Genomic DNA, 20,264 nt, shown 5'->3' with positions numbered 1-20,264 from the left:
TCTCTCTCTCTGGCTCTGTGTCTGTCTCTGTCTTTCTCTGGCTCTGTCTGTGTCTGTGTGTCTCTCTCTCTCTCTCTCTGGCTCTTTCGCTCTGTCTCTCTCTGGCTCTCTCTCTCTCTCTCTCTCTCTCTCTCTTTTTTGGGAGCCTAGCCGTGTACAGAAGGAGAAGCAACAGAATGTATTTTGGGGTGTAGATTCACATACCGTATTTGCCGGCTTATAAGACCCCTTAATTTTCCAGGAAAATTTTTGGTTTTGGGATATACTCGCCATATAAGACTACCCCCTTCCTTCTAGTCTTTCTGGAAGCTGGGGGGTAGCCGGAACAACCACTGACAGAAACAACCGCTGACAGAAACAGGCTTTTTTCAAATCTCACTGTGCCATTACATTACATGCCCCACTGTGCCATTACATTACAAGCTGAAAAAGGTGCACGCCGTGTGATTCTTTTCCATCAAGCCACGGCTTCAGCACGGAAACGCGTTGCTGTCTGGGCCTCCGTAGTGACGTCATCTTCCCCCACCAAAACACAGCGTCCCAGAGTGCGTTCCAGCCCTCTCTTTGAGCACCGTGTATCTGAACCAGGAAACATTGGAGCTCACGTGTAGCTGTTTCCTTTCACACTATCCCAGCACAGTGTAAGAAGACAGGGGACACAAACAGTCGTGGATGGCTTTGACAGATCACAGGACCCCATCCGTGTGCCTGAACTTCCATATTGACATGTGAGTGCTTAATGTGAATCTTTTCATTAAAAGTCTGCAGTTTTACTAAGTGGTGCCTGTTCTGTTTGTTTCTCTTTTTCATGTTTTTGGAGCATTGCTTCAGCTCCCCACGCAAGGCTGCCTGGTATTATAGACTGCATCTGACACTAAAGCTTGTTTAGCTTATAGGACTTACACTCTGGACTATTTATATACTTGTTTCCTGTATGCGCCATCATTGTTATTTTTTTTGCATGGACTCAACCTGCCTCTCAGCAAATAACTTGGGGTGTCTACTTTCCAAAATTGGGTCATTTGGGGGGGGGGTTGTGCTATCTTGGCATTTTATGGCCTTCAAAGCTGTGATAGGTAGTGAGAAGTAAAATAAAAAATTTACGCCCTTAGAAATCCTGTACGCGGCTAGACTCCCAAAAAGTCTCACATGTGGTATCCCCGTACTCGGGGAAAAGCAGCAGATTGTATTTTGGGGTGCAATTCCACATATAACCATGGCATGTGTGAGCAATATGTCATTTAGTGACAACTTTTTTGTATATTTGTATTTTTATTTTTTGTAATTTTTCAGACGCTTGGGACAAAAAAATTAAATATTCAATGGGCTCAACATGCCTCTTGGCAATTTCCTTGGGGTGTCTACTTTCCAAAATGGGATCATTTGGGGGGGGGGGGGGGTTCTACCCTAGTTTGTAGATGCTATAACCTTTGCGCAAACCAATAAATATACGCTTATTGACTTTTAACCAAAGATGTGGCTGAATACATTTTGGCCTAAATGTTTGACTAAAATTTAGTTTATTAGATTTGTTTTATATCAAAGTAGAAAATATAATTTTTTTTAAAAATTTCTGTTTATATTGTGAAAAATTAAAATCGCAGAGGCAATTAAATACCATCAAAAGAAAGCTCTATTTGTGGGAAAAAAACAATGCAAATTTAGTTTCGGGTACAACATTGCATAACCTTGCAATTACCAGTTAAAGCAGCGCAGTGCCAAATTGTAAAAAGTCCTCTGGTCTTTAGGCTGCCAAATGGTCCGAGGCTTAAGTGGTTAAATGGCCGTGTTGGTGCCTGACAAGTTCTCGAACTGAAACATGGCTTAGCTGTATTTCGTGAGAATCTTATAAAAATCTTAAATCCTATGCATAGAAAATGTGAGACTTGAGACTAATGCCCCGTACACACAATCAAAATTTCTGATGGCCTAAAATCTGATGGAATTTTTCGTCAGAATTCCGTTCAAGCTGTCTGGCATACACACTGTCAGACCAAATTCCAACCGTCCAAAACGCGGTGACTTAAAACACTACGACGAACTGGGAAAAATGAAGTTCAATGCTTCCGAGCATGCGTTGAATTGATTCTGAGCATGCGTATTTTTTTTCTCAGTCGGAGTTGCACACAGATGATAGGAATTTCCTATCGTCCACACCAGTTTGGGTATATCCCCATTCATCATAGCATACAGCAGCGGCACTGGAGAGTGGGGAGTTTTTGTTCCCCCAAAACGCGTTGGTTTTATCATGCTTTACGACTTTTGATAAAACGACATATTCACCTGTGTTCTGCTTCTAATTGGATACCGGGTGCTCCTTCTTCCTACCCTCACAAGTACATGCAGAAACAACCTTGAGGTTGTACCCAGAGGTAGCCCCCAAGCCCCTCAAACGGACTCTCGCCACCTTTCTGCCAAGGTGGGCCAGATTCATGAGGAGAGAATTTCTCCAACACACTTCCACCACCCCTCACTCACAGACCCTCAACCGAGTTAGTCAGTCCAGTCTCCCACCTGTAAGGGAAACCATGACCTGGATTAATTTTAATGGAATTTTATGTGGTGTCTTATCTTTTGTTTAAAGAAATCTTGTCTTATAAACAGGTGGACAAATCAGCTTTGATGTGTTCCCGAATGGCTGGGACAAGACATACTGTCTGGGAATTCTTGAAAAGGAAGCATATTCCAAAACGTACTTTTTTGGTGACAAAACCATGCCGGTGAGTGTCAAGTCATTTTTAAATGTTAAGAAATGCATTTTTGTATGACACTTTTTTTTTTTATCAAAATGTATCATACACAAAGAAGTAAAACATTTCTCTTTCCAATAAGGATATACAGCAATACATTTTATTTCCAAACCTTTATCTATCCTTGCCCTTCTAGACCCCCACCCACCCCACAACCCCATTCTTAGACCCTTCTTTCTCCTCTTCTGTATATAATCTTAATCTCACTATACAAAAGAGGGGGGGTGAACTAAAGCGCTTGCCAATACTTTACGAGTGAGGAATGAAAAAATAATAACAATTATAAACTAATATAAGTGCAGCTCCAATCTGGATTGTGATAACAACAAACAAATGAATATAGTGAGTGATGAGCGCAAAAATAATCAATGAATGGTGCACTTAATATATATAATAAATAAAACGTCCAATGTGAAAAAGCATATAAAATCCTCTAATGCCAGAGGAAATGAATGCATGAATGTGATAGAGTTCATCTGTGCCAATCACTCGTGTCCAAATGGTGAAGATGTGTCCATATACAAATAATGAAGCAATCCTTATATGCAGCTGGGCTCACAGAGCGCTTACCTCCATATCATGGGAAAACAGCGTTGGATACCATCAGATGGGATGTGTCCCAGAGACTGACGCCTCCCCGACTTCCTCCCCGCTGGATATGCGGCTACGGTCCTGTGGATCCTTCTCACTATGGATGCAGGCTATGGTCTTCAACAAAATGGAGGCTCCGGGTGCATGAGCACTCACGATATCCCAAAAAATAAATGAGAGAGGCTCCAAATGGTGAAGTAGTCCAAAGGGTATTTAATAAAATTTAAAATGTAAACAAAAATAAAGCTCCAATAGGAGCATTAAAATCAATCGAAGAACAAACGATTAAAACTATCAAAACAATGATCCGGCTGTGTGGACGGGATGATGCGTCACTTCCGGTCACGTCTAGCAAGCCTTACGCGTTACGTCACGACACGTGACTTCATCAGAGGCTAGTGATTGGCTGGACAGACTGTCCTTATATACATCAACAAGCGGAAGTAACATTGCGGCCATTTTGGTGCATGGTTGCCCTTGGACAACGCCGCGGCCATATTACATTAGGGAAAATACCCAAATAACCAATAAGTGACTGCTGGCAAATAGCAGATAAAGCATAAAATTGCATATTAGTCACGGAAAGTCCATGAAACTACATTATATGTAAGGAATACAGCGCAGGTCTGTGAATATAATTTATAATGACGTGATATCAAAATATATTAGTGAATGTGGCTGCTGCAGCAAAAAAAATGTTAGATGAACATATAATATAGAATGTAAAAGGAATAAATGCTGCGCTGCTAGTATGGTGTATAGGTCAATACCAACATGACAAGATAAACATTATACACACTACAATAAACAAAGTGCTTGAATGTGCAACGAATACAAAAGTGAAATAGTGCACAGAAATAAATAATAGTCCATGTAGCTGTAATCAGCTAAGATGTAATTGGACGTTGAATTATCTTCATAAAAGCACCCGAGTTGTGTTGGAGAGAAAATCCACAGCAAGTGTAAAACAGCTGGTTAAAGCACCTCCACCTCTAGTAAATATTCTGCTTACCGAACACCAAATTATAAATCGCATGTAGTACTGTATCTGATAGAAAACATCCGTTCCCCAGCTAGGTTCCTCCACACCAGATGGAAAAAATGGATAATCCTTAGCCAGAACGCACTCGTGCGTTGAACCCAGGAGTAAAAACAAGAAGGGCAAGCATAGAGTAGTACTGCTACCAAAACGATTTATTAGTAAAACAAAATTATGCACTCACATGTCCAAAGTAGTACATTGGCGTGTGTTAAAATATGAAGCCGGCCGGCTTATAAAATCCGCTCGTTCCTTCCGGATAGTCGCGGGCAAACAGTGATGACGTCAGCACGCCGTTCCTCCCTACGCCGTTTCGTCAGTAAGATGACATCTTCCAGGGGCAGTCAAAGCAAATCTGGGTCCGATGTTGGTTTAATTACCTTATGCTATTTTAATATATTTATTTTAATAAATCAGGTTTAGTAATTTATTATTTACTTCTAATTTGTCCCGTAATTCTTAAGGGGCGTTATTATCCATTAGGCATGTAGTTTCATGGACTTTCCGTGACTAATATGCAATTTTATGCTTTATCTGCTATTTGCCAGCAGTCACTTATTGGTTATTTGGGTATTTTCCCTAATGTAATATGGCCGCAGCGTTGTCTAAGGGCAACCATGCACCAAAATGGCCGCAATGTTACTTCCGCTTGTTGATGTATATAAGGACAGTCTGTCCAGCCAATCACTAGCCTCTGATGAAGTCACGTGTCGTGACGTAACGCGTAAGGCTTGCTAGACGTGACCGGAAGTGACGCATCATCCCGTCCACACAGCCGGATCATTGTTTTGATAGTTTTAATCGTTTGTTCTTCGATCGATTTTAATGCTCCTATTGGAGCTTTATTTTTGTTTACATTTTGAATTTTATTAAATACCCTTTGGACTACTTCACCATTTGGAGCCTCTCATTTATTTTTTGGGATATCGTGAGTGCTCATGCATCCGGAGCCTCCATTTTGTTGAAGACCATAGACTGCATCCATAGTGAGAAGGATCCACAGGACCGTAGCCGCATATCCAGCGGGGAGGAAGTCGGGGAGGCGTCAGTCTCTGGGACACATCCCATCTAATGGTATCCAACGCTGTTTTCCCATGATATGGAGGTAAGCGCTCTGTGAGCCCAGCTGCATATAAGGATTGCTTCATTATTTGTATATGGACACATCTTCACCATTTGGACACATCTTCACTATTTGGGACAGTTTATTCCCATTCACTACTCGAGTGATTGGCACAGATGAACTCTATCACATTCATGCATTCATTTCCTCTGGCATTAGAGGATTTTATATGCTTTTTCACATTGGACGTTTTATTTATTATATATATTAAGTGCACCATTCATTGATTATTTTTGCGCTCATCACTCACTATATTAATCTCACTATAGTTCTTTGTTTAAACTTTTTCCACTTTTCCCATCTTTTAATGAATCCCTCTAGTATCCTCATGGCTATGTCTTAGATATTCCATGTTGTATATCTCATCTATTTTGTCAAACCACTCTCTATATTTTGGGCTCTCTACTTCCTTCCATTTCCTCGGTATCAAGCTTTTTTCGGCGTTCATCATATGTACTATCATTGAGTTTCTATATTCTTTTGTCGGAATATCTATCCCATGAAATAGACCTGTGCATGGTTCCTCAGGTATATCTATGTCAGTAATTTCCTTCCAGTTCATTCTAATTTTAGGGCACCCCCACCATATATGGGCCATGGTTCCCGTTTGTTTACAGCCCCGCCAACACTCCATTGTTTGTCCAATTTGATATTTCCCTAGTGTTTCTGGAGTTCTATACCACCGGGTTATGCACTTATAGTTAATTTCCACCATCCCATGGTTTACTGATGATCCATGTACTAGTTTCAGGATTTTTCCTACTTCCTCGTTTCCCCAATATCCTCTCCCAATTTTTTATAAATGTCGGAATTTCCAGCTCTTCCACTTCATTTAAAGTTTTTTTTTATATATCCTAGCTATATTCCCACATGTTTTTTCGATGGTACATAGTCGCTCTATCAATGTAAGTGCTTCTCCTTCTCTTATTGGGTGGGGGAAGTGCTGCTATGAAGTGTTTGAGCTGAAAATACCTCCATTCATTAATCTCCAGCACATCCTTTTTTATTTTTAACTCTTGTAAAGTGCAAATTTCTCTTTCGTTCATGGACGGACACAGCAGCATTGACCTTAGGGTTATATACCTTTTCTCTAGGCAGAAAAAAACAGCACTTTTAGTGTTAAAAGCACTTTTCGGTACAGCACCTTCCCTGGGGGCGTGTCCCCCGGGTACATCCCACTCTCTGGAAGCATCCAGTCTCAGTTTTCAGGAGAGCTTGCCCTTTTTCTGGAGTCCATGTGCTCTGGAGTTTTTGCGATTGTTTTTTTTTTTTTTTTGCCTTGATTTATTTTTTGTTCCTGCTTTTTGGATCCTGGGATCAACTGCCGACTGGGTGACAGGCTGGATTTTGAATCCTTGTAGTCGTCCCATGTTCAGCCATCGAGCGTGTGTCTTTTACTAGGCCGTCCACGACATGCCCCGTTGCTCCAAGCGCGGCCGGTGAACTACATGTTCCAGGGCGCACATATGATCGGTCTCTATGGCTATGTCACAGTGTGCCGGGCCGACAGCGATGCCGCAAGCAGACGTTGGTTCTGTCTGGAATGCCTCCAGCCGGTGGTCGCAGGACTGGTAAGTAGTGTCCCCTTGCTTCGGCGGAGTGATTTCGGCTGGCGCATTCCTGGGGAGGTCGACTGAGGGTCCACCCTGCTTTCCCCTCTCCCTTTCCTCTCCCTCCTTCCCAGTTTCAGGGTGGTGGCTGTGAAGTAGGGGTCCACCTGGGGGGGCTCTGTGACTGCCAGGGGGCTGTGCTGCTGGGGGTACGGTGTGTGTTACTGTACTGGGCTGGTATTTTTTACTGGGTGCTCTGTCTGTGCTGGGCTGTGTGTGTTCCACTGTGTAATGCACGTGTACGGCCGCCATTTTGCCGGAGCCGCGGCTCTATACATCGCGTCCATTTTCATGTAGCCCGCATGCTGTTTTTTGCATGTCGGCGGCCATTTTAGAAATTCTTTGGCCTCTAGTGCCTGAAATAAGGGCGCGCACACCGCGGCTTCTCTCTGAGGGGAAAGACACAGCACAGACAGCACTCTTATCAGCTCTGCTCAGCGGTACAGCCTGTCCTGGGTGGTGAGTCCGGTGGGTCTGTTTTTGGGTCTGCTAACTAAGGTGGCAACATTTTTTTTTTGTGGTGGACAGCATGGAGTCTGAACCACCAGGGCTCCCATTTGAGGCTTCTTCCCCACTCATGCCAGACTTAACCCTTAGTGCCCCTGCTCCTGTGGCCTCGCTGGATGCTGTGACGGCAGTCCTGGAGGCATTTGTTGCCAGGATGGAAGCGGCTAGTGGCCAGAAGGGGGATAAAAAGCGCCCCCTCCCTGAGCCTGCTTCTGGGGATGTCTGACACAGAATCAGTTACTGCTTCTGCTTTTGACCACAGGTCTGTCATGTCAGAGGATGCAGACTTAACCCACGCGGACAGTGAGGATGATTCTGCTTCGGGGTCAAAGCAGGATAAGGAATTTGTTGGAGCATCAGACATGCCGGTCCCTTTTGGGTTCCGCAAGCCACCCCGCACTGCAAAAGTGTTTCCTTGTGTTCTGTATCTGGACGACTTGTTATACAAGGAATGGGATCGGCCGCAGAAAGTTTTTACTGTACCAAAGTACTTCGCGGTTCGTTACCCACTTTTTTTGGAAATCCTCCCCAAAAGGGTATCTCCTCCGTCAGTGGACCCCCCTGTGTCCAGGCTGAACAAAGCTACCACATTGCCTGTGGAAGGGGCACCCGCCTTTAAGGACCCCGCAGACAGGAGAGCTGAGGCTGTGGCCCGCTCGTTATTCACAGTGGTGGGGTTGGCAGTGAGACCGGTTTTGGCCGGGGCTCTGGTGTCACAGACTCTCACTGAACGGGCTAAGTCCCTGGTGCAGGAGCTGGAGGCACAGAAGGCTTCTGAGACCTGCGTTGACCTGGCCGACCAATTGGTCCAAGGTCTAAAATTTGTCTGAGTCAGCCCTGGATACGCTTCCCTTGCTTTCCAGGGTTTTTGCGGTGGTACTACGCCGCCTTGTGTGGCTGAAGTGTTGGTCTGCGGACCAGTCCTCTAAGAAGTCCCTGGTGGACTTACCCTTTAAGGGTGAATGGCTTTTTGGGGCTTCCCTGGATGACATCATAAAGGATGCTACAGGCGGTAAGAGCACTCTGCTCCCGCAGTCTGGGAAGGGAAAGGAGCCTCGCCGTAGGCAAGGGTCCTCATTTACTACCCCCAAGCGTTTTTTTTTGCTCGCCAAATGCGTCAGGAAAGCGTTTTCAGGGAAAAAGCGCACCTGGTACCGCAAGCCCAACAAGCCTGCCTCCGCCTGAAGGTTTGCCCCCGCCAACAACGCGGGTGGGGGGCGGCTTCGCGGCTCGGTGGAGGTCACTTCTTTCCGAACGTTGGTTTGCGAAGTAGTTTTCTCAGGGTACAAGATAAAATTTCTCTCTTGTCCGCCAAACAAATTTTTTCCCTCCGGGTCGCCTGAAGGATCTGTCGGGGGCTGTCCAGGATCTGCTGGTCAGAGGAGTGATTGTGCCGGTTCCCTCACAGGAATGATTTCAGGGGTTTTACTCCAATCTGTTTGTAATCCCCAAGAAGGACGGGGTCCGTCCAGTCCTGGACCTCAAGGCCCTCAATTGCTTTGTCAAAGTACAAAAGTTCAGGATGGAGTCGATACGCTCAGTAATAGCAGCGCTCCATCAGGGGGATTTCCTAGCGTCCCTGGACATCAAGGACGCGTACCTGCACATCCCCCATATGTGCAAAACACCAGAGATTTCTGCGTTTTGCGATCGGAGAGGACCACTTTCAATTTGTGGCCCTCCCGTTCGGCCTGGCCTCGGCACCTCGGGTTTTTACCAAGGTGCTCGCCCCGATTCTGGCCCTGCTGTGGCAGCGCGGGATCGCTATCGTGGGATACCTGGACAACCTAAGAGCTTCCTCAAGCTCAGAGTTAGAAGAGAATGTGTCTATCACCTGTCAGACCCTCCGGGAATTTGGTTGGCTACTGAATATACAGAAGTCAGTACTAGTACCGTCTCAGCGGCTGGAGTATCTGGGGTTGGTCCTGGATTCTTCGGAGGCAAAAGTTTTCCTCCCAGCAGAGAAGCTGCCCACTCTGCACTGGGTCTGATGGTGGCCTCTTTCGAGGCAGTCCCGTATGCCCAATTCCACACTCGAGTGTTACAGAAGGAGATTCTGTATCGATGGAACAAGCTTCCTTCGTCTCTGGATTACCAGATTCGGGTGAGTCGACTGACCAAGTCCTCCGTAGTGTGGTGGCTAACATCTCAATGTACTGGAGCTCCGAGCGATCAAGCTGTGTCTCTCCAAGTGGTCTCTGGGCCTACAAGGCCGACCGGTCAGAATCCAGTCCGACAACGGCATGGCCGTGGCATACGTCAATCATCAGGGGGGCACACGAAGCTTGGCTGTGGCGACGGAAGTCGCGTACATCCTCCGGTGGGCCGAAAAGCTACGTTCCAGCTCTGTCGGCAGTGTACATTCCGGGGGTGCTAAATTGGCAAGCCGACTATCTAAGTCGCCAAAAGCTGGACCAAGGGGAATGGTCACTACACCCGGAGGTGTTTCAGACTCTGTGCCAGAAATGGGGCACTCCAGACGTGGACCTTCTAGCGTCCCGTCTCAATCGGAAGGTGTCACGATTTTTGACCAGATCGAGGGATCCGTGGGCGGACGCGCTGGTAGCGCCTTGGGGTCACTACCGCCTGATATACGCCTTCCCTCCCCTGCAGCTTCTTCCTCGCCTGCTACGCAGGGTGGAAGCCGAGGGGATACCAACAATCCTGATTGCCCCGGATTGGCCGCGCCGTCCCTGGTACGCGGACCTGGTGCGTCTGGTGGCAGACATTCCCTGGCGTCTGCCTCTGAGAGAAGACCTGCTGTCACAAGGTCCTATCTTTCACCCTGCTTTACAGTCGCTGGCTTTGACGGCGTGGCTGTTGAGAGCCAGGTGTTGAAGGACCGAGGCCTGTCGGGCCCGGTGATTTCTACCATGCTACGGGCACGGAAGTCCACGTCACGAAAGATTTACCATCGTACATGGAGGGCCTACATCTCTGTGTGAAGAGATGAAGTGGCACCCTCCTACATACGTGGGGTCGCAAATTTTGCTGTTTTTACAGCGGGGAGTGGATCAGGCTCTAGCCTTGAGTACGGTGAAGAGTCAGATCTCGGCTCTAGCTGTCTATTTTCAGCGACCCTTGGCATCGCACTCTTTGGTGCGTACGTTTGTGCAGGGGGTCCGGCATGTGGCCCCTCCTGTGCGTCCTCCGCTACTTGAATTTAGTTATTTCGGCCCTTCAAAAAGCTCCGTTTGAGGACATTCAGAAGATCCCCTTGTTGACTCTGTCTCAGAAGGTGGTTTTCCTGGTGGCAATTACCTCGGTCAGACGAGTATCTGAACTGGCGCACTTGTCTTGCAAGGCTCCCTACTTAGTCATCCATAAGGATAAGGTGGTGCTGCGACCGCAGCCATTATTCCTTCCAAAGGTTGTTTCGGCCTTTCACATTAATGAGGACATCATTCTTCCATCCTTATGCCCTCAGCCGAAAAACCCGAAGGAGACCACTCTACATTCCTTGGACGTGGTTCGAGCCCTACGGGTGTACTTGTCTGCTACGGCTCCGTTTCGGAGGTCGGACTCACTGTTCCTGTCGGTGACTGGTCCTAAAAAAGGTCTGGCGGTCTCGTCGGCCACCATTTCTAGATAGATCAGACAAGTCATGCTCCAGTCCTATGCCCTAAAGGGGCGGGCGCCTCCCTTTCAGGTCACGGCACATTCGACCAGGGCGATTGGTGCCTCTTGGGCTTTCCGTCATCAAGCGTCTGTCTTCCAGCGAAACACTGAAGTCCACCTTTTCCTCCGGCTGAGGTTTAAGGCAGTATTGAGCCCTGGCCAGGTGGGCCGCGCTGGCGTGGTCCATGAATGCGCGTACCCTGAAGGTGGGTACCGCACCTGGAACGGGGACCCTGCAAAGGTTTTAGAAAACATGACCCCTGTCACAGATATACTCTCCCCCAGCATGCCTTGCAAGGGAAAACTCCTCTAATTGGCTGCTGGGAAAGTTTGCTCTGCCAGAACCCCTCTAGCGCCAACTGCTGGCCAGGGATGGCACTGCATCCCTGGACCACAGACTGACCCAGTGAACAATTCTTGGAATGACAGAAGTCCAGAATTTGAACAAATCTTGAATGGGAGCAAAGTAACTCTCCCATTCCCCATTAACTTTAGCGTAGTGCCCATGCTAAAAGCAAAGGGGGTGCTACACTTGCAAATCAATGTTCCATATATTCTCCTTTACCATACTGCTTGTATAGAGATCCCCCAAAGGTAATTCACTTACCAGATATAAACGGGTTAACAGCGTATATTTAGGTGTCTGCAACTTTTGTTTGTCTCCATCAGATCGGTGAGTGGATATTAAGTAGTTATCAGCAAACCCTGCATGCCTCCATCTGTATGAGGAGCCTGAGATAACAGGATGACTTCTTGCACAAATTTCATTTGAACACCCCTAGGATGTAAGACTGAGCCTGCAAGTTTGGGTGCAGGAACCAGAGACTGGAACTCGAAGGTGCTAGTGTGCAGGAGTACAGCCTAATGGCGGAGCCAATGGTATCGTCTTTTTCTAGGAAAATGCAAAGCAAAACTTGGTGTACATTCAATCACAGCGTCTTCAGGATTACTATCCTGTTATCTCGGGCTCCTCATACAGATGGAGGCATGCAGTGTTTGCTGATAACCACTACTTAATATCCACTCACGGATCCGGCCCTATCTGATGGAGACAAACAAAAGTTGCAGACACCTATTTAGGTGTCTGCAACTTTTGTTTGTCTCCATCAGATAGGGCCGGAATGACCCCACTGCTTGTATAGAGATCCCCCAAAGGTAATTCACTTACCAGATACAAACAGGTTAACAAGCGTATATTTATACGCTTGTTAACCTGTTTGTATCTGGTAAGTGAATTACCTTTGGGGGATCTCTATACAAGCAGTGGGGTGAAGAAGATTATCTGGAACATTGATTTGCAAGGATTTGTTTTCATCTACTCTTCAAGTAAGCAATCTTTCATTTCACATTCTGCTTTTTTCACAGCTTAAATAGACTGTATTTATTTAAGAACTTCTTGAGCGCTATTAAAGTGGTTGTAAACCCGTAAAAATAAAAAATAAAACCTGCAAGACAAAGCCATAATGAGCTAGTATGCATAACATATTAGCTCATTATGTATTGCTTACCTTAGATCGAAGCCCCCGCAATGTCACTGTGGTGAAGGTCAAATTCATGTTTCCTATGGGAGGCAGTGCTTTTTTTTTTTTTTTGTCCCAATTTTCCTATCAGGTCTTGGTGGTTCTTGCATGTATACCAAGTAATTTTCTCATAGCAACCCGTTATAATCTTTATTTTGTACTGAATACATAAGCCTTAATATAGGCTTACCTGTAGCAAAAAGTTAAAAAAGGGCTTACAACCACTTTAACGTTCAAATTTTTTGATTGTTTTTTTATTATAGTAGCAGATTTTAGTACATTATTTTCGCATAAGCGCTTTGTGAGGGATATCTACTGATTATTTCTCAGTGTTTGCTTTAACGCACCACATTAAGAAACACAATGTTATTGCAACACACCAGAATGACAAGAGTTAAATGAGCTTTAAAGAGGTTGTAAAAAAATCTCCACCCACCAAAATAAAACCTGCAAGACAAAGGCATAATGAGCTTAGAATGCATTGCATACTAGCTCATTATGAAACACTTACCTTAGAACAAAGCTGTTGCAAGTGTCCCCACACACCACTGTCACAACCGACATCTTTCCTGGGGGTTCTTTTGGGTTTGCGGGCTTCAGCGATGTGACAGGCCGGAGCTGTGATGACGTCACTTCCGCGCATGTGCACGGCATGGGCTCGGAAGGAACGGCACCCGTGGGCCATTCCTTCAGATATGTCACTGGCTGCATGCATTGGAAATATTTCCTAAACTGTACAGGTTTAGGAGATATTTTCAATACCTATAGGTAAGCCTTATTTTAATAAGGCTTACCTATAGGTAAAAGTTTGCAGATGAAGTTTACTTCCTCTTTAATGGTTCATGTATATAAGCCTGAGAATCAGAAGCCAGTCAAATGCAGGTCAGAAACTGTTATACACAAGGCCTGAAAAGCACTCGTTTGTATTCGTTGTATGTAAGCGGGGGTGTTTCGTTGTCAGTGGTTGAAAATGTCTCAGGAAGATTTCTGGATTTGGGAAAGCTCAACATGATTTATTTTAGATATAGCATTTGCTATTTTAGTGTTATGATTGACAAAGAATGACCTTTTAGTACAGTGACAGTAGAGTGCATTTTTTTTTTTTAACACTGATCACTGTATTTGTGTCATTTGTCCCCAAAAAGTATCAAGTGTCAGTACCTGATTTTGTCTGCCGCACTATCGCAGTCCCACTTCCTTCAGTGACGTGCTGCCCTGCCCTTTACTGCTGTAAATCAATGGAAGAGGGGTGGGTGGGGGCACTCTAGTCCAATTAAAAAGTACTTAACTCTCCCCCTCTTTCTGTTTCACAGGGTGGAAATGATTATGAAATTTATACAGACTCTAGAACAATAGGTCATTCTGTGACATCTCCTGCAGACACCAGAAGAATCTGTGAAGAATTGTTTTTCCAATAAACTGACACCTTTTGAATGCTTCATAAATTAAAGCTACCTGACATAGCAAAAAAAATCTTCATTAAGGGTTTTAGAAGTTACTACAATACAAAATGTAGGGTGATGGGTTCATATTATTCAAATTTCATTGCACATTAAATCTGCATTAGAGCAGGGATGAGCCTAAGAAATGTTTTGTGTATTCTAGAACTGAAAAAAGTTTGACAGCGGGGATGAATGCTAGAAATGGACCACATAAAATTAGTTATGCTTCCCAATGAAGGTTATATCAAGAAGGTCAAATTGTCACTGTGGTGAAGGTCAAATTCATGTTTCCTATGGGAGGCATTGCTTTTTTTTTTGTCCCAATTTTCCTATAAGGTCTTGGTGGTTCTTACATGTATACCAAGTAATTTTCTCATAGCAACCAGTTATAATCTTTATTTTGTACTGAATACTTAAGAGTGAAGCTGGTTGACTGGGCCACAAATGGAATTTTACACATTAAGCAAATTGATCCTTTCGAACACTCTGTCATTTCTAGGAACACAATAATTCATGGACACATACAACCATTTGCATACCAGTAGTTTGCGAATTTTAAACTGCTGCTTCTGTACTGTGCAAAGTGGAAAAAGGCAAATTTGCAACTATGGGTTGTCTAACTTAAAAAAAACTATCATCCAGATATGCCCTTACTACTCTTTTTGTAAGCTTTTACTGTCAGTACAAAATGTATTTACAAATCTTCATACCTCATTAATATTTTGATCAATATACATCTTTTAAATGGTGTATCTAATGTTATATATGCAGTGTGTGTCCATCCAACAGTGCAACCCAATTTGTAGCCTGTTTTTACAGTCTATGCCAGGTTTACAATAAGCATAGTTATATTTTCTTGGGATTGTATCAGCATTCTATTCTTAAAGTAGGTTATTCTCTTGCTATTATCAGTACTGTTTTAAAGTAAACTGCTCTTTACAGATTCCATCTTTGCTGTGGGTCAACGTTGATTACTGTCTAAAATGTGCCTGTATTGAATATGAATTTTTGATTTATGGTGGAAAGAATAAATGTAATAAAATCATGCAAATTTTTATAAACTGGGTAATGTTTTTTGTATTCACTGCAAAAAAAATGCCATCATCCAAAACAATGTCACCTTTGCTGGAAGTCCAACAAAAGCATTTCTGACTGGCACCAGGGAGTGACACAACACTGCAGATAGCCTCTGAGTATTAGGCCCCATGCACAGTGGACATTCTAAAAATGGCCGTAGCTTTAACTGCAGAATGCCATGTTTAAATGCCAGTTTCTCTTATCGTCCATTGACGGTAACTGCCTTCTCAAGTCTTGACAAGTGGGTTATGTTCCTGTTCACAGGAGAGGACTAGGCATAATCATGTTAGATAATTAACAGTCCCGCCCAGGGGGCAGTCCCTCCAGACATAACCCTCCTCCCTGCAGTATGCAGCCTCAGTTTTCTTTTCTGCCTAGCAAAGGAGAACGACGTATGGCTCCCTTTGGGCCCAGCGTCCTGAGGAAATTTTTATTTTTATTTTATTTCTTTGAGAATCTTCTATCAACTGCCGACTGAGAGACAGGCTGGATGTATAGATCCTTGTAGTCTCCTCAGTCCGGCCAGCGAGCGTGAGCACACCATTGCTAAGGGCTGGGTCGGCCACGACATGCCCCATTACTCCTGGGGTGGCCGGTGAGCTTTTGCTCCAGGGTCCACACATGACTGGGTTGTGGTGTTGTCTTACTCACAGTGGACCAGGCCGACAGCTACTCCAACGCAGTTTGTATGCCTGTCAGGATATTAATGGCCTGGGAGGAAAGGCATGTGCCGTGGTGAACCTCCAGGGGCATGACAGGGCATCTACTGCCTCGGTTTGTGGATGCGGCTTCCGAGAGAAGAATCTGTGCAGCTTGGCATTCTTTGGGGAGACGAACAGGCCTACCTGAGGGGGATCCCATATGCTGGCAATCTGATGGAAGACGAGGGGGTGGAGAGCCCACTCGTTGTCCAGGAAGTTTCTGGACAACGTGTCTGCTTCCGTGTTCAACCTGCCCAGCAGATACAATGCTCTGGGGTCCAGGAGGTTCTTCTCTGCCCAGAGAATGATCAGCGCCACCTCCTTGAGTAACGACCTGCTGCGAGTGCCTCCTTGCAGATGAGCGACAGCTGCCATGTTGTTTAGGCGTAGAAGTATTCTCTGGCCTCTGATTTGGGATGCCAAAGAAGTTAGTGCTAGGAAGGCTGCCCTCATCTCCAAATTGTTGGGTACCACCCCCTGGGTAGAACATAACCATCTACCCTGTATTCTGGTTTCCCTGCAATGGGCTCCCCAGCCCTGTCCACTTGCATTTGACATAATTGTGATCCAAGGATGGGGCCCAGGTGACGAGGCTTGGAGAGGTTTTTTGGAACTGTCCACCAGTGAAGACTCCTGTGCATTACTCCCGTCAGCAGTATCGTCTGAGATGGTAGTTATTTCTTCCACTGCGCCAAAAAACCTGTCTGGAACTACCTCAAGAGCCGTCAGATACGGGCTCCGGATGACCTTGATCATTCTCTGGGTGACAATCCTTGCCTTTGGCGGTGGTAATGACACTGTCCCCTCCTGAGTGTTGAACATTGCACCAAGGTAGATCATCTGCCGTGTGGGTGCTAGTTGACTCTTTTTGGAACATACCAACTGATCCAGATTGCTTGCTAGGAGGAGGATGTCGTCCAAGTAGTGGTATATCCTCAAGCCCCTCTCCCGCAGGGGAACCAGAGCGGATATTAGTATCTTGGTGAACACCCTGGGAGAGGTGCATAGACCGAAAGGCAGGGCTTGAAATTGTAGGTGGGTCCATCTCACCTCAAATCTCAGATATTTTTGAAATGCAGGTATAATTAGAACGTGTAGGTACACATCCTGCAGATCCACTGAAATCATCCAATCTGATGGCTGGACTGCCTAAATAATCGTCTGCAGGGAGGGACTCCATTTCAAAGCTTTCGGGGCAGATATACCGGCTGAGCCTCTGAAGATCTGTCGCAGACCTCCACCCATCTGTCCTCTTTGGGACCAGAAATGGGGTGGAGTAGAAGCCTGCGAAGCGCTCTGCCAAGGGAACCAGAACAGCCTTCGGCGGAGAGGATGGAATCTCTGTTCCTTTAAAAAGAATTCCGAGGTGGGGGATGAGAGAAATTCCTTAAGGTGGCCCCATTGAATTGTTGACAGAACCCAGGGATCCTGGAAGCATGTGGCCCAGACTGGGATGAAGAACTTTAGCCTGGCTACCACAGGGAGTGCCTGGGCTACTCTGGCGTCAAAAAGACTGCTTCTGCTCCTGTGGAGCCAGAAAGGTCCTTCATCTTCCTGTTCAAAAAATAATGTCTGAGCACCTTTCCAAGGTCTTTTGTTGTCTCTGGGCTGTCTTAAATGCCTAAAATCCCTTGGATTTGTCTGGCGGAACCTAGAGGAACCACCTCTGAATCTTCGCACCCTTCTCTCCTTGGGAAGCATACCGGACTTCCCTCCTGACAGCCTGGAGAAAGCTTTATACATTTTGTCTCCGAATAGTGCTTTCCCATCGAATCAGATTTTGCACTAATTTTGTTTGGAGGATAAGTCAGCCGTCCAATCTTTTGGCCAGAAGGCCCTCTTTACCATTACTGAATGCAACATGGATCTTGCAGAGCACCTGATCATGTCAATGGCCGCTACCCTGACAAAGTCTGCCGACAATCTAAGCTCTTCCAAGGCTTTAATTATATCCTCCTTGGGGACATCCTGACGCCAAGCCGTCTCAATATTATCTGTCCAAGATCTTATGGCATTTGATACAGATGTGAGGGCAATAGCTGGCTTACACGCTGCTCCCGCGGCTAAGTAGCTCCTTTTCAGCTCCAGGTCGGTTCGCCTGTCTAGAGGGTCTTTGAAGGAAGGCGGAATCCTCCATTGGTAAAGTGTGTGTTTTTTTTGTTTTTTTTTGCGAGTCGCACCACCGACGCGTCAACCACTGGCATGGAGTTTAGTGACTGCCTTCCCGACTCTGGTAAGGGGTATAGTTTATTTAACCAGCCCCATGAAAGTTTTTTTTATCAGTTTTGACCATTTATTCTGAATGACCTGACTTAATCTCGCCCATCAATGAGAAGAGAACCTGCTTCCTTTTTGAGGAATGGGAAGTAACTCGTAGACTCTTGGGGAGGGTCTTCTGCGTCTTTTCAGGTGGTTGCAGTTTTGACTGCCTGGATGAACGGCTTTACCAAGGAGAGACTAAAGCCAGAAGGTTCTGACTCCTCTGAAGAATCTTCAGGTGGTGAATCTCTAGCTGGTCAGCCTGACAGTGGCAGAGGTGTACTGACTGCTGAAGGACCAGGGAGATTAGGTTCTGTATCCTGAACCTGGGATATCTGCTGAACTTATTGAGCGGGGACCAAAGTCACAAGCTCAGAGAAGGAGTCCTTCATTGTTCACTTGAGCAGATCTACAGCGTGCTGATTTTCTAGCTCGCGGCTGGACGCATAGTCCATAAAACAGTCCTTACAGACCACTCTGTCTGGTAGTGGTGTGGCCCCACCTGTCCAGCATTTCTTCTTTGTATAGGTCCTTGGAGTGGGGGGGAAGGATCTTGTCCTCTGGATCTTGACATCTCTAATCTATGACGTGAAGAATGGGACCGGTAGCGTGAAGAATGAGACCTGCGATCTGAGCTGTCGTCATTACGGTGTCGAAGATTTTCTGGACCTCTTGGAGTGGGCAGGGCCACGATGTAAGGAACTCGCGTTAGACCAGTGAGCGCACTTTTTTTTATTTTTTATACTCCCATATAAGTCACATACCTAATAGAAGTGCGAGGATCTTTGTTGCAAGATAATTGACTAATTGCGGAGTTAGGCAGAAGGTTCAGCTGCGGAAATTTTGTAAGAAAGGGAAAAAGAACTATGGAGTTTTTTAACGCACTTTTTTTTTTTTAAATAAAAACAAAGGTACCTACCACAGAGCAGCATCAGTGAAACCTAGCAGGGCACAGCTGAGGAGACTCTGGCAGCTAACCCTGAATCTGAACTTAAATAGGCTCAGGTGGGTGAGCCAGTGGCGTCACTAGGGTTGGTGTCACCCGGTGCGGTAAAACATGGTGTCACCCCCCCCTCTACCTAGGCTGCCCAGCATAAAGCAGGCAGCACACGGGCGCACCCCAAACCAGCCCCTGTAAATTATAGTATAGGGCAGTGTAGTGGCAGGTTAGGGTAGTATAGAGTGGTATAGTGGCAGGTTGGTGTAGTGGGGTGGTATAGGACAGGTTAAGGTAGTATAGGGCATATTGGGGTGATATAGGGTAGTTTGGGGTGGTATAGGGCAAGTTAGGGTTGCATAGGGCAAGTTAGGGTGGCACATGGCAGGTTGGGGTGGTATAGTGCAAGTTAGGGTGGCATAGGGCAAGTTAGGGTGGCATGGGAAAGGTTGGGGTGGCATAGGGCAAGTTATGGTGGCATAGGGCAGGCTGGAGTGGTACAGGGCAGGCTGGGGTGGTATAGGGCTGTTTGGGGTGGTACAGGGCAGGCTGGGATTGCACAGGGCAGGCTGGGTGGTACAGGGTAGGCTGGCATTGCACAAGGCTGGGTGGTACAGAGTACGCTGGCATTGCACAAGGCAGGCTGGGGTGGTACAGGGTAGGCTGGCATTGCACAAGGCAGGCTGGGTGGCACAGAGTACGCTGGCATTGCACAAGGCAGGCTGGGGTGGTACAGGATAGGCTGGGATTGCATAGGGCAGGCTGGGTGGTACAAGGTAGGCTGTAGTGGCACAGTGCATCTCGGAACTCTATGTAGTGACACTGCTTTTTTTTTTTTGAGCGGACATGCCCAGCAGGTGACACCCGCCAAAGGGGTGACACCGGTGCCGCTGCGCCGCTAAACACCGTACTGTATTGATTGGAGCGGTGCGAGCAGGGCATCCAGCCATGCGGGGAGGCTGCCGGTAACTTACATAGCATGAATGCAGATGAAGACCCGGGCTTGTGGGCGGGGCTGCTGTGTCCTCACCTCTAGCTGCTTGAGCTGCAGCATCATCGATGGTGAAGGAGTCTGTGCCCTGCTCGCACC

The 20,264-nt window shown here is 46.2% G+C and overlaps 1 protein-coding gene across 1 annotated transcript in view; it reads left to right on the top strand.

Moving 5' to 3' along the window:
* The window catches only part of PMM2 (phosphomannomutase 2), a 113,933-nt gene extending 98,672 nt beyond the window's left edge, over positions 1–15,261 (top strand). The window contains exons 7-8 of the mRNA XM_040356974.1: positions 2,605–2,720; positions 14,072–15,261. Of these exons, the coding sequence (XP_040212908.1) occupies positions 2,605–2,720; positions 14,072–14,176 (221 nt within the window). The 3' untranslated portion in view covers positions 14,177–15,261. The remainder of the gene's footprint in view (positions 1–2,604; positions 2,721–14,071) is intronic.
* Positions 15,262–20,264: the final 5,003 nt, after the last annotated feature.

The sequence above is a fragment of the Rana temporaria genome, chromosome 6, assembly GCF_905171775.1.
Source record: "Rana temporaria chromosome 6, aRanTem1.1, whole genome shotgun sequence".
Taxonomy (NCBI): domain Eukaryota; kingdom Metazoa; phylum Chordata; class Amphibia; order Anura; family Ranidae; genus Rana; species Rana temporaria.
Note: the sequence above shows the minus strand (reverse complement) of the source record. Positions and strands in the feature narration are given on the sequence as shown.